Source organism: Nyctereutes procyonoides, unplaced genomic scaffold (assembly GCF_905146905.1).
Source record: "Nyctereutes procyonoides isolate TBG_1078 unplaced genomic scaffold, NYPRO_anot_genome, whole genome shotgun sequence".
NCBI classification, from domain to species: domain Eukaryota; kingdom Metazoa; phylum Chordata; class Mammalia; order Carnivora; family Canidae; genus Nyctereutes; species Nyctereutes procyonoides.
This window is the reverse complement of record NW_026575144.1, coordinates 15,354,709-15,368,678: the sequence shown is the minus strand read 5'-3', so window position 1 is coordinate 15,368,678 and position 13,970 is coordinate 15,354,709. Positions and strand designations below refer to the sequence as shown.

Genomic DNA, 13,970 nt, shown 5'->3' with positions numbered 1-13,970 from the left:
TCTTCATTCTATTCTAGCCTTCCACTGATTGGTTAAGGCCAATCTCCTTCACCCAGTCTATGAAGCTGAAGGTTAATCTCATCCAAAACATGCTCACAGAAACACCTGAATGTTTGGCCAAATATCTGGCATATACTCACCCTGTGGCCCAGTCAAAATCACGCATAAGATTAACCCCTCCCAGTCTCTCAGAGTCATGGGGAATAGAGCTTGTGGCAAGGGTGAGGAGCAGGGATGAAGGGTCACCCCTGGGGGGAGATGCAGGCTGAGGACTCTATAGAATTGTCCATATTACCTATCATACCTGGACTGTGCAGTTTCTGAAGTTACCTGCTGACCGAACGCTTGTGTGGCATCTCATTAGACTATAAGGATAGTGACAGTCCTAGGTTCATATCTGGGATCAATCCAGGAACTTAGGAGGCACTCAGCAAATGCTGTTGAATGAAAAAGTGTAATTGGCTGCCATTTGTGTAGAACCTACTATGTGCTAGGTGCTTCCCCTGTACTATTTCATGTAATGTTCATAAACATCTTTGCACATTTAAGACGAGCAAGAGACGAGCATGCAAATGGATAGGGGTGGGGAGGGGCAGAGGGAGAGGGAGAGAGAGAATCACAAGCAGACTCTTGTTCTGCACCCGGTGCAGAACCTAATGCAGGGCTCAATCTCATGACCCCGAGATCATGACCTGAGCCAAAATCAAGAATCAGACACTTAACCAACCAAGCCACTTAGGCACCCCCATAAATGTCTTTTAAAAATGAATGCTATTAGAATCTCCATTGATAGAGGATGCTGACGCTTAGAAAAATAAAGGTAGAATGATGGTCTCACCAATAGTAAGTGCTAGCAGTGAGACTCAGACCAGGTCTGTTAGATGGACTTCAGCCTGGATTTGGTCCCCTAAACCTCATGATATTCCATCAAGAGATTAAGAATACATCTGATGCCTCAGACTGGAGTCATGTGGTTACTTATTTGTAATGACTTACTGGCCAGATATATGTGTGCCGCTATAAATATGTTCTCTATATACACAATTATATAATGTTTCACACAATATCCATTTTACCCCCACATTTTAAAGCAATTAATAACTATTTCAATGTCTGTCTACACTAGCCTGTGAGTGTTGGGTACATATGCATTTTATTTCCATGTCCCCAGTATCCAGTGGAGTATGTGGCCCATGATGGCTGTTACAGATTTATAGTTGTTGAAGAAACAAATGAACGCACCAGTTTCCATTCCTATCAGTGGTATATATAAAAGTATTTATTTTTCCATGCTTTCAACAGGGCTAGGTGTGACCAATTTTTAGGATGATGCCCATCAAAAAGGAAAAAAATAATAGATAAACTTTGGGTATATAATACTACATGTTTCTGGTCTACATTGTTTTCTTCTGATTAGAACAAGGATTGGCAAACTACTGCTTGCATGTCAAATCTGGCCTAGCTCCTGTTTCTGTAAATAAAGTTTTATTGGCATACAGCCATGCTTGTTAGTTTATGCATAGCCGATAGCTTCTTTAATTTTACAAAGACTAAGTTCAGTAGTTGTGGCAGAGACTATAAGGCATACAAAGCCTGAAATATTTACCACCTGGCCTTTGACAGGAAACATTTGCCAACCCCCCCGCCAAGATGAACTGAGACCAACCTTTTGTTCTTGAAGTTATGGGTAAAAACCATCACAATGCCCATAGATTCTGATAGACAGGTGGCATAGAGAAGAGGTCATGATGATCTCAATTGAGACATTCTAGCAGCTACTGAAAATAACTGGCATTCATTATTTCCTTGGGCTTGCTTCATATTGCCAGTTCAGAAAGAAGCAGATGTTTCATTTTTGTTTTGTTTTGTTTTGTTTTTAATCTCACTCCTTGCCTCCTAAGGCTCTGTTAACTAAATAGAAACAAATTCAGCCCTGCAGGCTGGGATATGAAGATGGGACAAGAATAAAACCAAAAAGAGCTATCTACTAGGATTGTTTATGTATTCATTCTCGTTCTCTTAAGAAATTCAACATCTAGTTATATCGTCAAGAGAGAATGTGCACTAGAAATACATGTGAAGTTCATTGAGTACTGTTGGTAACAACAACAACAACAACAAACTAAATAATTATCAACAGGAGGAATTAACCAGTGAATTTTAGTGCAATTCATACAATGAAATAATATACAGCAGTTAAAATGAGTGAGCTAAAGTTGATGGATAAATCTCAAAAACATGTTAAACAGGAAAAAGCACATATACAGTATGATCTCGTTTATATAATTTATCTTTATATCCCGTTTATCTAATATATATGTATGTAAGAAAGCTACAAAATGCATCTATAGGAATGAAAAACAAAAACTTGGGCCTCAAGATTACCTATATGGTGGAAGAGAGGCACTGGGGTTAGGGGAGGCCAGTGCAGGGACTGCCTTTGTATTTCTAGTAATTTTTTTTTCTGCTAGAATATGAACAGAGAGGTTTTTATCATATTTTTCTTAACTTTATCTGACTAAAATATGTATGAAATATTAGCAGAGAGAAAAATAATGTGTAGTGTCACGTGGACTCCTACTGCCAAACACAATGAAGTGCAGGGAATTGGACAGTCAGTATTTAATTTGGCACCTACTGTATACAGTGGGGAGTAGTTTAAAAAGTCAGATGAAACTGGCTTTGAGGGTGAATCAGTCAGTTAAATTCATGGCTACTGCAATGTCAGCTTATGACAGGCAAGACAAGAAATTCAGATATGTTCCCCTTGCACTTCTGCCCACAACCCGCCTGTGGATTGTGAAATCAGTTCAGTAGATTGCTATTCTCATTTTCTTTTCAATACAATGGAATAGAAAATAATTGAGAAAACATCAGATTATGTAAAGGGTACATAGTAGAAAAAAGTGCCATTTCGTGAAATGACACGTCGTACATGGGTGAGATGTGTGCACATAGTATGTGTGAACTGAGTTGCTCAGTGAAATGTATTCCTCTGGGTCCTGGCCAAAAAATTTGAAGGCCACCATATTACAGCTGATTCTTGAACAGCATGGTGGTTAGGGGCACTGACTGCCCCCCACACAGTTGAAAATCTGTGTCTAACTTTTACCTGCCCAAAAACTTAACTACTAATTGCCTACTATTGATAGGCAGCTTTACTGATAATATGAACAGTCGATTAACACCTATTCTGTATGCTATGTATGTATTATATACTGTATTCTAACAATAAAGTGATCTAGAGGAAAGAAAATGTTATTAAGAAAATCATAAGAAAAAAAATCATAAGGAAGAGAAAATACATTTACATAGTGTTTGGTAAAATATCCACAGTTCAGGGACTCTTGGAGTAGCTCACTTGGTTAATCATCCTTCTCTTGGTTTCAGCTCAGGTCATGATCTCAGGGTCCCTGGATCCGTCCCCACATCAGCTCCGTGCTCAGCTTGGAGTCTGCTTGAAATTCTCTCTCTCCCTCTGCCCCTCCCTCTGCTTGTGCATGCACACACGCATGCTCTTTCTCTCTCTCAAATAAATAAATAAGTCTTTAAAAAAAATTCACAGTTCAGACCTATGTTGTTCAAGGGTCAATTGTAGTTATCTATTGTAATATAGTAAAGGATTCTCAAAGTTAGCAGCTTAAAACGTAAATATTTATTATCGCACAGCTCTGAGTGCCAGGAATTCAGGAGCAGCTTAGGTGGGTGGTCTTGGTTCAGGGTTTCTCATTAGGTTGTTGTCAAGGCATTAGTTGGGGCTATGGTCTTTGAGGTTCATCGGGGGCTGAGGATCCACATGGTTGCTGGCAGGCCTCCATTCCTCACGGGTTGTTGGACTGAGGACTTTAGGTCCTCCCAGCCTGGGTCTCTTCACAGGGACGTGGCAGCTGGCTCCCTCTAGAGGAAGTGATGAGAGTGAGCGCCCAAGATGGAAGCCACGGTCTTTTGCAATGTCATCTGGGAAGTGACAAGCTGTCACTTCTGGTGATACTATTAGTCACAGGCCAACCTTCTGACAATGTGAAAGGGAATTGCCTAAACGTGAGAATACCAGGAGGCGGGAGATTGGGGCCCTCTTGGGGGCTGGCTACCGCAGCCACCAACCTTGTTTGGGGGAATGTAATTGGCTAGAGTTTTAGAAAGTAGGAGAGTGGATTATTAGCGGATCAAAGAGGCATATACAAAGTCCTGGCTAGAGCTGTAAAGCCTGGTCCTTAAGGGCAAATACCAAGCCTACTGACGTTTGATCACATCTCTTCACACTTGGCACCCGTCACACTTACCAGTGTGTTGCACCTAGAGACACACCACACATCTTTAGACACAAAGATAATTCAGGAATTCAGAGAGCAGGGCTATAAGGAAAGATGAAAACGTTTAGAATAATACAACTTAGAGGGAAGAAAACGGAGGAACAGTTCAACGTACACTTTTTATTTGTTATAGTCTTGTATGTGTCTCTAGGTGTGCTTTGCCTCAAACAAACCATGTCAAAACAATGTTAGAAACTGGAATTTCCCTGTGAGACCTAGAAGGGACTCTAGAAATTCTGTAATTCATCTCCTTTGTTTTATAAACAAAGAACATGAGGCCTGAATAATTGGTTTACAAAAAGGTTCCTTGAACTCTTTATATAAGAGAATTTCCTGTAGCAATTTTTCTCAAATTTGAGTAAGACCCTTTGGGGAAAAAAGTGTTCTTAAAGTCTCTGGTGTTGATTTAGATTCTTTTTTATAATAGATAATAGATAAATCTAGGTACACAGAAGAGCCCCTAGGCATGGGGGCAGGCTGGGCAGGAAGGGGCTGAATTAGTTAAGGTTCCCCAAGTGAGTTCCTCTACCCCTTTGAGTGTATCATTGGCTATAATACTTATTCATTTGAATTAACACAGAAAAAGAAATTTAATCAGGCAAGGGAATGAAATGAAAGTCAAGAGATTTATTTATTTTTTTAAAGATTTTATTTATTCGTGAGAGACACAGAGAGAAAGGCAGAGACATAGGCAGAGGGAGAAGCAGGCTCCCTGCAGGGAGCCTGATGCAGGACTTGATCCCAGGACCCCAAGATCACACCCTGGGCCAAAGGCAGATGCTCAACCACTGAGCCACCAATGTGCCCACAAGTGAAGAGATTTAAAAGGTGCTTTTTTACTTATTTCTCCATCTATTTCATTTTCCTCTCATTTACTCTGTCCCCAACCTTGAGAAAGGCATCCCAGACTTTCTGCTCTTCCCTGGATAAGTATCAGGTCTTGACTGCTTCCTCACCCTAGGCAGATCCAACTAGATGAATAAAAGGAATCTTACCCAGGTTTGTCATTTTATCAGCCAGAAATAGGGCCAGGAAATGTGTCTCTATTACTCGTCCCCACCCCACTCACAGTGGAGAACTCTTCATGGAGGGCTGGGATCCTCAGTGGGATCCTGGAGCTGTTCCCACTGCCTTCTGGCTGGGCCTGAGAAGCTATCCCTAAAAACCCAGCACCATCACAGGTTCCCATAAACACACTGGAAATTCCATTTCCTGAGTCACAATTGGTAAGTTTTCTCCTCCAGCACTTAAAAGGTTCACCATAAATTCTAGATCACTTGAGATTTCATATGTTGGCCAAACACCACATCAACACAAAACTTAGCCACATAAAATGGAGCAACCCCTTACTTCTCACAAGTGTGGTGTGGTTGATAGTGTGCAGAGCAACAGGCCTGTTTCCTAGTTGGAAAGACAGCACCATATACTGCTGTCGACGGAAGGAAAATAAGTCTGTGGGCCACAGATAATTTCAGCGAGTGTGTTAAGCTCACTAGTATATATCACGTTGACATAACCTGTCCAATATGCTTGAGCCATCCTGGGCCCTGGGCTCATGGGTGTGGACAGGCAGGCACTGGGCTAGGAATCCAAAGAGCCAGGTTCTAGCTTGAACTGAGCTACTTCTAGTGCTGTGGCCTGGGAACCCCTTCCCCAATATGAGCCTTGGGTCTCTCATTTGGTGTAAAAACTATAGTTGCCAGTTGTGTAGGATTCAAGAAGAGAATTAGACAAAACGTGTGAGTGGATACAGTTTCTTTTTCTTTTTTTTCTTTCTTTTTTATTGTTCCATCCCTTACAAGGAACAGACACCAAGGAACATTCTCTACCTCGTGGCCTTGCTAAGGCCCAGTTTCATTTTTTTCTTCAGGCAAAGCGATTACCTACAAAAACGTACCTGGAATGTGGTGTCAACCTACTTGCAGGTTTCTGAATGCCTAATCCTTTCTTTCCTTTTTTTTTTTTTAAGATTTTGTTTATTTATTCATAGAGACACACAGAGAGAGAGGGAGAGGCAAAGACACAGACAGAGGGAGAAGCAGGCTCCATGCAGGGAGTCCCACGTGGGACTCGATCCCGGGTCTCCAGGATCACACCCCAGGCTGCAGGCGGCGCTAAACCGCTGCGCCACGGGTGCTGCCCTGGATACAGTTTCTATAGGAACTCTAAAACCCTGTGCAGGTGCAAGATACCGAGGAAGTAAACGTGTTCTACACATAAGAGCCAACAAAACCCAACATCTTCATTCTCAAGCAGATGGCTTCTTTGTATCCTTATTTACCTCTTCCTACATCAAAATATTTGTTTGTTTGTTTATATTAGCCCTAAGGACAAAAGGAAAGACATACACACTTCTCTCTTGCCAGGTTTAACACAACAGACACACTTTCCTGGCATGTTCACTACTTCTGATCAAGGGAGCAACCACTGGAAGCAGGCTAGTGTGAGAATTGGCAACATAGACAAAAGATACTTTAAGCATTTACTGGCAACATCCACCCTGAAGCCACCATGAAGGCCATGTTGGATAGATACACTCATACAGGAACATTTGACTGTAGAGTTTAAAATTCCCTCTGTGTGCAGTCTCCTCATATTTCACATACTCCTCAAAATAATACATGAGATGAGTTACTCCTGCCAGTGCTGTTCTACAGCTGAGGGGTAGGACTCGTCCAGCATTGCTGACATGCCGAAGATAACACCAAAAGTGGTGGAACTGAGAATCAAAAACTATTCTCAGACACAAAGTTCTATGAAATATATTATATATTACATTACAATATATGTTATTACCAATACGTTAATATATTAGTTAATACATAGTAATATGTGAATTAATGTATTCATATAAAATTTCTCCCTAACATCACTAGTAATGCCCAAGAGCAGGGGTTGATAACTACAGTCCCCCAAGTCAAATCTGGCCCACTGTCTGTTTTTGTGAATAAAGTTTTATTGGAACTCTCATTTGTTTATGTATTAAATTTGGTGGCTTCCATGGCCCAACGGCAGAGTGGAGTAGTTGTGACAAAGACCATACAGGCCACAAAACTGAATATTTACTCTCTGCCCCTTAAAAGGAAAAACCAGTGAGCCTGGCCCTAGGTCTCTACATAACCACACTCTTACAGTGAAGATCAGAAATGGCCCTTTGGTACCCCTTTGCTCTCTGAGACCTGTGGAGAAGATGTCTTCTGGGTTTCTGTCTATTCTGAGCCCTTCTGTCAAGACACTCACTCACCAGATTGTAACTGTGCTTGGCCCCTCTCTCCTGATGTGAGTTCCTTGAGCTACTCCCATGAGCATCCCCACTCCTGCTCTTCGGGTGCTTCCTGAGTGGAGGTGAAGGAGATGCAGTAAAATCTGCCCAGGGAGACAAACCAGGAGCAGAGTCTTAGGATCTGTGTGATGAGAGCTCCAGGGCAGATGAGCCCAGGGCCCACCGGGAGCTGTGGAGGCACAGGGGGCCCAGACATGGAGGGCCTGGGAAGGCTTCCTGAAGGAACTAAAATGCCTAAGCTGATTTTTGAAGGGAAGCAGGGTCATGGGGGAGGGTGTGTCACCTAATGAATAGGGCAGAGAAAGGCCTGGAAAAATAGAAGCAGTTGTCCTGGTTTGGTTTGGCCAAAGTGTAGCTCTCAGCAATCAGTGTCCCTTGCTGGTGTCTGAGCATTGCTCTGTGTGGTGGATACTGCAGGGGTGAGGGCGGTGCTGGTCTTGCCCTCGTGGTGGCTGCACCCCAGCAGGGCAGAACCAGTTACAGCTCTGTGTACTGGGGAATCGTTGATTCCAGGCCACACCTTCCTGTCATCAATTCCCCACCAATAGAGAAGTATTTCCTTACCTAGGGATCTGAGTTGCATGGTTTAGAGGCCATGTTTCATGCCAAACACAGCTCATCATTAAAAGGAAACACAAGGGGCACCGGGGGTGACTCAGTGGTTGAGTATCTGCCTTTGGCTCAGGTCATGATCCTGGGGTCCTGGAATCAAGTCCTCCATCAGACTCCTTACAGGGAGCCTACTTCCCCCTCTGTCTATGTCTCTGTCTCTCTCTCTCTTTCTTTCTCATGAATCAATAAATAAAATCTTAAAAAAAAAAAAAAAAAGGAAACACAAATGCTAGGAAATGTGCCCTGGGGTGTTGGTTTCCCAAATCTTTGACCTCGACTCCATGTGTACAATCAAGAAGCTTGAGATGATAAAAAGGACAAATTTCAGAGAAACCGTGTTTCTTAAAACAAATTTCGGTGATGCCCATCAACTGATTAATAGGTAAACAAAATGTGGAATAGCCATCCAGGGGGATACTATTCAGCCATAAAAAGGAATGATACATTGATGGATCCTATACCATGAATGAACCCCAGAAACCTGCTGAGTGAGAGCAGCCGGGTCACATGTCATATGCATGACACGTATGTGTTACATTTATTAGAAATGTCCAGGATAGACCATCCATGGAGATAATGCAGGTCACCAGCTGCCAGGGGCTGGAAGTGGAGAGCACCAGCTTCTAAGTATAAGGTTCCTTTGGAGCTGAAGGCAGTGGATCCAAATTCAAAGAGGAGGTGGTTGCATAACATTGAGACTATACTAAATACCACTGAATTGCTCACTTTGAAATAACTAATTTTATGTTCTGTTGGTTTTGTCTTAATTTTTACAAACTGAAAAAAAACCGCTTCAGAAAGAAAAGATGTAAATATAGTCTTCTTGACTTTTAAATTCATTCAATAATATGACATTTTAAAGTTTAGAAAATGAACAAAATAAAACCCAGCCATAAACCAGCAGCTTTCACGGGTTAGAGTCAAGCGCAGTCTCCAGCAGCCATGGCCAATGGACGCTGGCCGGTGACCCGGCTGACCACCTCCCTTGTCCTTGTCTCTGTCGTAGAAATGGAGAAAACCCGATGTCAGCTGGAGAGAGAACACATCCTCCGGGCAGCAGGGCTGACGGACCAACAGCAGCCCGTGATGCCAGGCCTGTTTGTTCCCGAGTGTGACGAGCACGGGCACTACACGCCCACCCAGTGCCACGGCAGCACTGGCCACTGCTGGTGTGTGGATCGCGACGGCCGGGAGCTGGAGGGCACCAGGACCAGGCCTGGGATGACGCCCCCCTGTAAGTCGGAGGGCAGCACAACTTGGGGGTTGGGTCTGAGAAAGGCCTCAGGGACCAGAGTTGCAGTGCCCATGAGCATCGGGGGGCCTTGCCCAGGACACAGGTGGCACTTTGTGTCTGCCCTAAATCCTGTACTGCTCCACTGGCCTGGACCACATTCCCTACCTCCCTCTCTGCCTTCTGCACCCCTCTTCTGTCTTTCTCATCATGCATCCCCCTCCCTCCATCATTCTGTCCCCCCCACCCCCCATACCTCTTCTCTTCCTTTTCTGGGCGTACCTGTTCTGTACAAATGCCAGCGGGGCTGGCTGCAGCTGTACTGCTGTGGTAGCAGAGGGTGTGGGGGCTGTGGGTCCCCCAGAGTACACTCCCTGCCATGGTGGCCTGGCCTTCCAACTTCTGCATGGGATGTATCAGGCATAGAAGAGACCAACCGAAGGCCTCCCCTGGGAGGTGCGGGGGCCTGTGGGGGGCTGGCCAGGCTATGCAGCTTGGGACCCATGATGCCTCAGCCTCTGTTTACTCAGCCTCCACCCAAAGGAGGAGCAAAGCAATCTGTAGCGTGGCTTCCAGCTCTAAAATCCTGCTTCTGTCTCAAATGTGGAAAATGGGTAATTGTCAACAAGTGACCAAAACCAAATACAATCAGTCCTTGAATCTCCATTCACAATTGAGCTAATGATCAAGGATTGATCCTCTACCAGATAGCTTCTTGAAGCTGCTAAAAGGCTGCTAAGTGAGTAGGAAGTGGTCATTAATTCATCCAGCCAGCATTAACTGAGCTTCAGATCCTGGGGAACCTCAGGGGCCAGGTGAGCAGGTGTAGGGCAGGAGAGAAGCTCTGTGAGAGAGGAGGAGCCCGAGAAACCCAGAGGCTTAGGTGGGCGTGGGAGGCTAGTTGGGAAGGTGTTCCAGAGCAATATGGTGTGAACCAAGTTATCAAGCAGGGGCCAAGGTAGCAGCCCCAGAGAGGCTGCGGCTAGAAGGCCAATTCCAGGCAGCCGATGCAGGCTGAGAGGTTGGAGAGAGGAGGGGAGCCAAGGTGAGGGCTTTGGATGCCCAGCTGAGGGGCCTGGGGTTGAAACCAAGGGAAGCCAGGAGCCTGGGGAAGGTCTTGAGTAGACATTGGTCCCACTAGGTTTGGGTTTTAAGATTATTATTTATTTATTCATGAGAGGCACAGGCAGAGGTAGAAGCAGGCTCCATGCAGGGAGCCCCACGTGGGACTCTATCCCGGGTCTCCAGGATCACACCCCAGGCTGAAGGTGGCTCTAAACTGCTGAGCCACTGGGGCTGCCCAGGTTTGGGTTTTAGAAATACTGCTAGCTGATCGGTAGAAGCTGAGATGGGGTGAGAGGCCCGGCAGGGCAGGTGGGGGCTGTCCCAGTGCCTGGCATTAAGGGAGGGAGCTACCTGGCCTGCTGGCAGTGAGTTAGGAGATAGGGATGGATTCCAGAGATAGTAAAGAAATCAGCCAGACTAGTCTACATCACTGACTGGGTATATTGGGCAAGATAGGCAGGAGAAAGAGGTGGAAGTGGTTCCAGTGAGGACCAGGTCCAGCTCTCTGTCTTCAGAGAGCAGGAGACACAGCGCAGGGAGAGCCAGGACTCAGCATTCCGGGCTCCTCACCCTGCGGCACAGGCTGCCTGTCCCTTCTCAGGGAATGTTTTTGTCAAGGGGAGCCAGGGAGTCGTGTCAGGCATTGGGGTTCAGCACTTAGGAGGTGAGGCCAAACCTGGGGGAGCATTAGCCCCTGATCCAGAAAGCCCGGGAGGGGTGTGTTCCTGCCCTTTGGGTTGGGTCCAAGACTTGCCCACCAGGCAGGACGGGGTGTGTAGGGCAGGTCGACATTGGGAAGATCAGCATCTTCCAGTGGAGTGTGAGCAGGGGCAGGGGCTTCGGGGACTACTCTGGCTGTCGTTTTGGTTCACTGTGGCAGCCAGTGCCTGCAGCAGGGCATGAATGGTTACATTATTTCTGTTTCTATTAAGGAGAAGGCTAAGCCCTTGGGTTTTTTCATGTTTTTTTTTTTTCATGTGACCTTTCATGTTCAACTCATGCCCTGCCTTATCTTCTTCACAAATGCCCTTTGTGGGCTTTCTGCTCCTTGTGCTTTTAGATGCAACATGGGCATTATGTGGCTGTGCAGTCTGTGGTGCCGTGAAGGTGGCATTCGTGTGTGTGTGTGTGTGTGTGTGTGTGTGTGTGTGTGTGTACGTGCACCCACATGTGAGCCTCACCATATACATTCCTGCTGCCCATAGGCCTTGCTCAATGACCTCTCCTGCCACACAGGTCTAAGTACAGTGGCTCCCCCGATTCATCATGGACCCTCAGTTCCTACTGCTGTGATTCCCCTGCCACCTGGGACCCATTTACTCTTTGCTCAGACTGGGAAGATAGAGCATCTCCCCCTGGAAGGGAGCATCATGCAGAAGACAGAAGCCAAGACATTGCTTCATGCTCCGGTGAGTGCTGGCTAATTGCAGTTGGTGACAGCTTCCGCTCCAGTGACCTGGAAAATCAAGCTGGGTGTAGTTAGATCCAGCTCTGGAGCTTGAGCCTTGGGACTTAGGAGCCTCTGGGTTCTGTGTGACCCCAGGTGTGCATCTCTAGATGGGGCCACTGTATTCTCGAGCTGCCTCTGGAGCTCCCTGAGGGGATGGGAGCAGAATCAGGGAGGTCTTTCAGAGACCACTGTGGGATCTGACCCCTGGTTAGGGGCACCACACAACTTGAGTATCTGGTCCATGTGTGTCTCCCAGGTCCCACCTTGCCATTCCTGCTAAATTAATAAAGGGGCTCACAGTTGGCAGATCATCAACTAAAGATCCTCATATCTGCCCCAAGGAAATAAAAAGCTTCATCTTAAAGCTTTTCAAAGCATCAAAGATGCATTTTGTGAGTTGGGGATTTTTGTCTGTTAGAGGTTGGACACTTCTGAAAAGCCATTAACTTTCATCTGCAATCCTGACCCCTGCTCAGAAAGAAACCAGACCTGAGACCTGGGGGCAGGATTGCAAGAGCAGACAGGGGTTGCAAGAGCAGAGGGGTCCCTCAGGTCCCAGAAGGAGTGAAGAAGGCTTTCAAAGCTTCTTGGATTCATTTTCTTCCCCTGTACAAAACCCTAGGATGGGTTCTCCCTTCACCCAGAATAAAATCCAGTTCTTCCCATGGCCTCCAGCTACTTTTCCCACCCCATTCCCTGTCATCGTCCTCCCACTCAGCAGCTTCAGCTGTCTGGTCCTGTGGCTTGTCCTCAACACACCACACACATCCCCATCTCAGGGCCTTTGCACTTGCTGTGCCTCCACCAGGAGTCCTGTCCCTCCCAGACACTTGTGCAGTTCCTGCCTCACCTTGTTCAGATTTCTGTTGGCATGTCACCTCTCTGGGAGGCCTGTCCTGGCCACCCTGTCTGCACTGCTCTGTCTCCCTGTCATGCTTGGTCTTTACCATAGCACTCCACACTGCTTAGTACATTGTATATCAACATATATGCTCTGTATCTGATATATATGTTCCCCCTTAAGAATGTAAGCACGTGAGACCAGAAACTGTCCATCTCTTTCATGGACGCATTTGTTTTACAGTTGGATTCCTAGAGCCAAAACAGGGCTTGGCACTCAAAAACTGTTTTCTGAATGAATAAGTGATCTTTGGATTCTTCTGTTGCCTCAGTGAAACATAAATCCTTGCAGGGACAATCATCATCGTTCTTTCATTGTGTCCTCCAGTGTACATGCTCAGGTAGCGGGAAAGGCTTGAGCTCCCTGTGACAGTCATTGTTGCCCAAGATCAAGGGTAGAGCCTGAATGTCAGGTGACACTAAGAAAAGCAAAAAATTGAGGTGGAATAGGTGGAGGGGAGGGTGCTGACACCGGATTAATATTCATTGCGTTCTTTTAATTGATTTTTTTGTGTATATTTTTACCATTTTAACCACTTCACAGTGACAGTGTAACCATCACCACCAGCCACTCATCAACCAAACAGAAACTCTGTACTCATTAAATAATAACTCTCTCCTTCCCCAGCCCTTGGCAACTACTAGTCTACTTTCTGTTTCTATGGATTTGACTCCTCTAGATACCCCATGCCTTTGGAAGTCTGTGGTATCCTTTTGTAACCTGCTTGCTTAGCAAAATATCCTCAGAGTTCATCCATGTTGTAGCAGGTATCAGAATTTCCTTCCTTCTTAAGCTGAATAATATTTTGTTGCATAGATTTACCACATTTTGTTTATGCATTCATCCATCGATGGACACTTGGGTTGCTTCCATCCGTTGGCTATTATGAATGACACTGCTGTGAACATGGGTGTACACATATCTGTTTTCACTTTTTTGGAATATAAACCAGGCCTGGAATTTCTGAATCATATGGCAATTCTATAGATTTATTTTTTATGTTTTGAGAAACTGCCATAACATTCTCCTCAGTAGCTGCACCATTTTACAGACATACGAGCACAGTACAAAGATTCCAACTTCTCAACATTTATTACTTTTTGGTCTTAACGGTA

The 13,970-nt window shown here is 45.3% G+C and overlaps 1 protein-coding gene across 1 annotated transcript in view; it reads left to right on the top strand.

The window, feature by feature from the left end:
• The window catches only part of NID1 (nidogen 1), an 82,641-nt gene that overhangs the window by 56,956 nt on the left and 11,715 nt on the right, over nucleotides 1-13,970 (top strand). Inside the window, exons 13-14 of the mRNA XM_055308785.1 lie at nucleotides 9,215-9,442; nucleotides 11,741-11,913. Of these exons, the coding sequence (XP_055164760.1) occupies nucleotides 9,215-9,442; nucleotides 11,741-11,913 (401 nt within the window). The remainder of the gene's footprint in view (nucleotides 1-9,214; nucleotides 9,443-11,740; nucleotides 11,914-13,970) is intronic.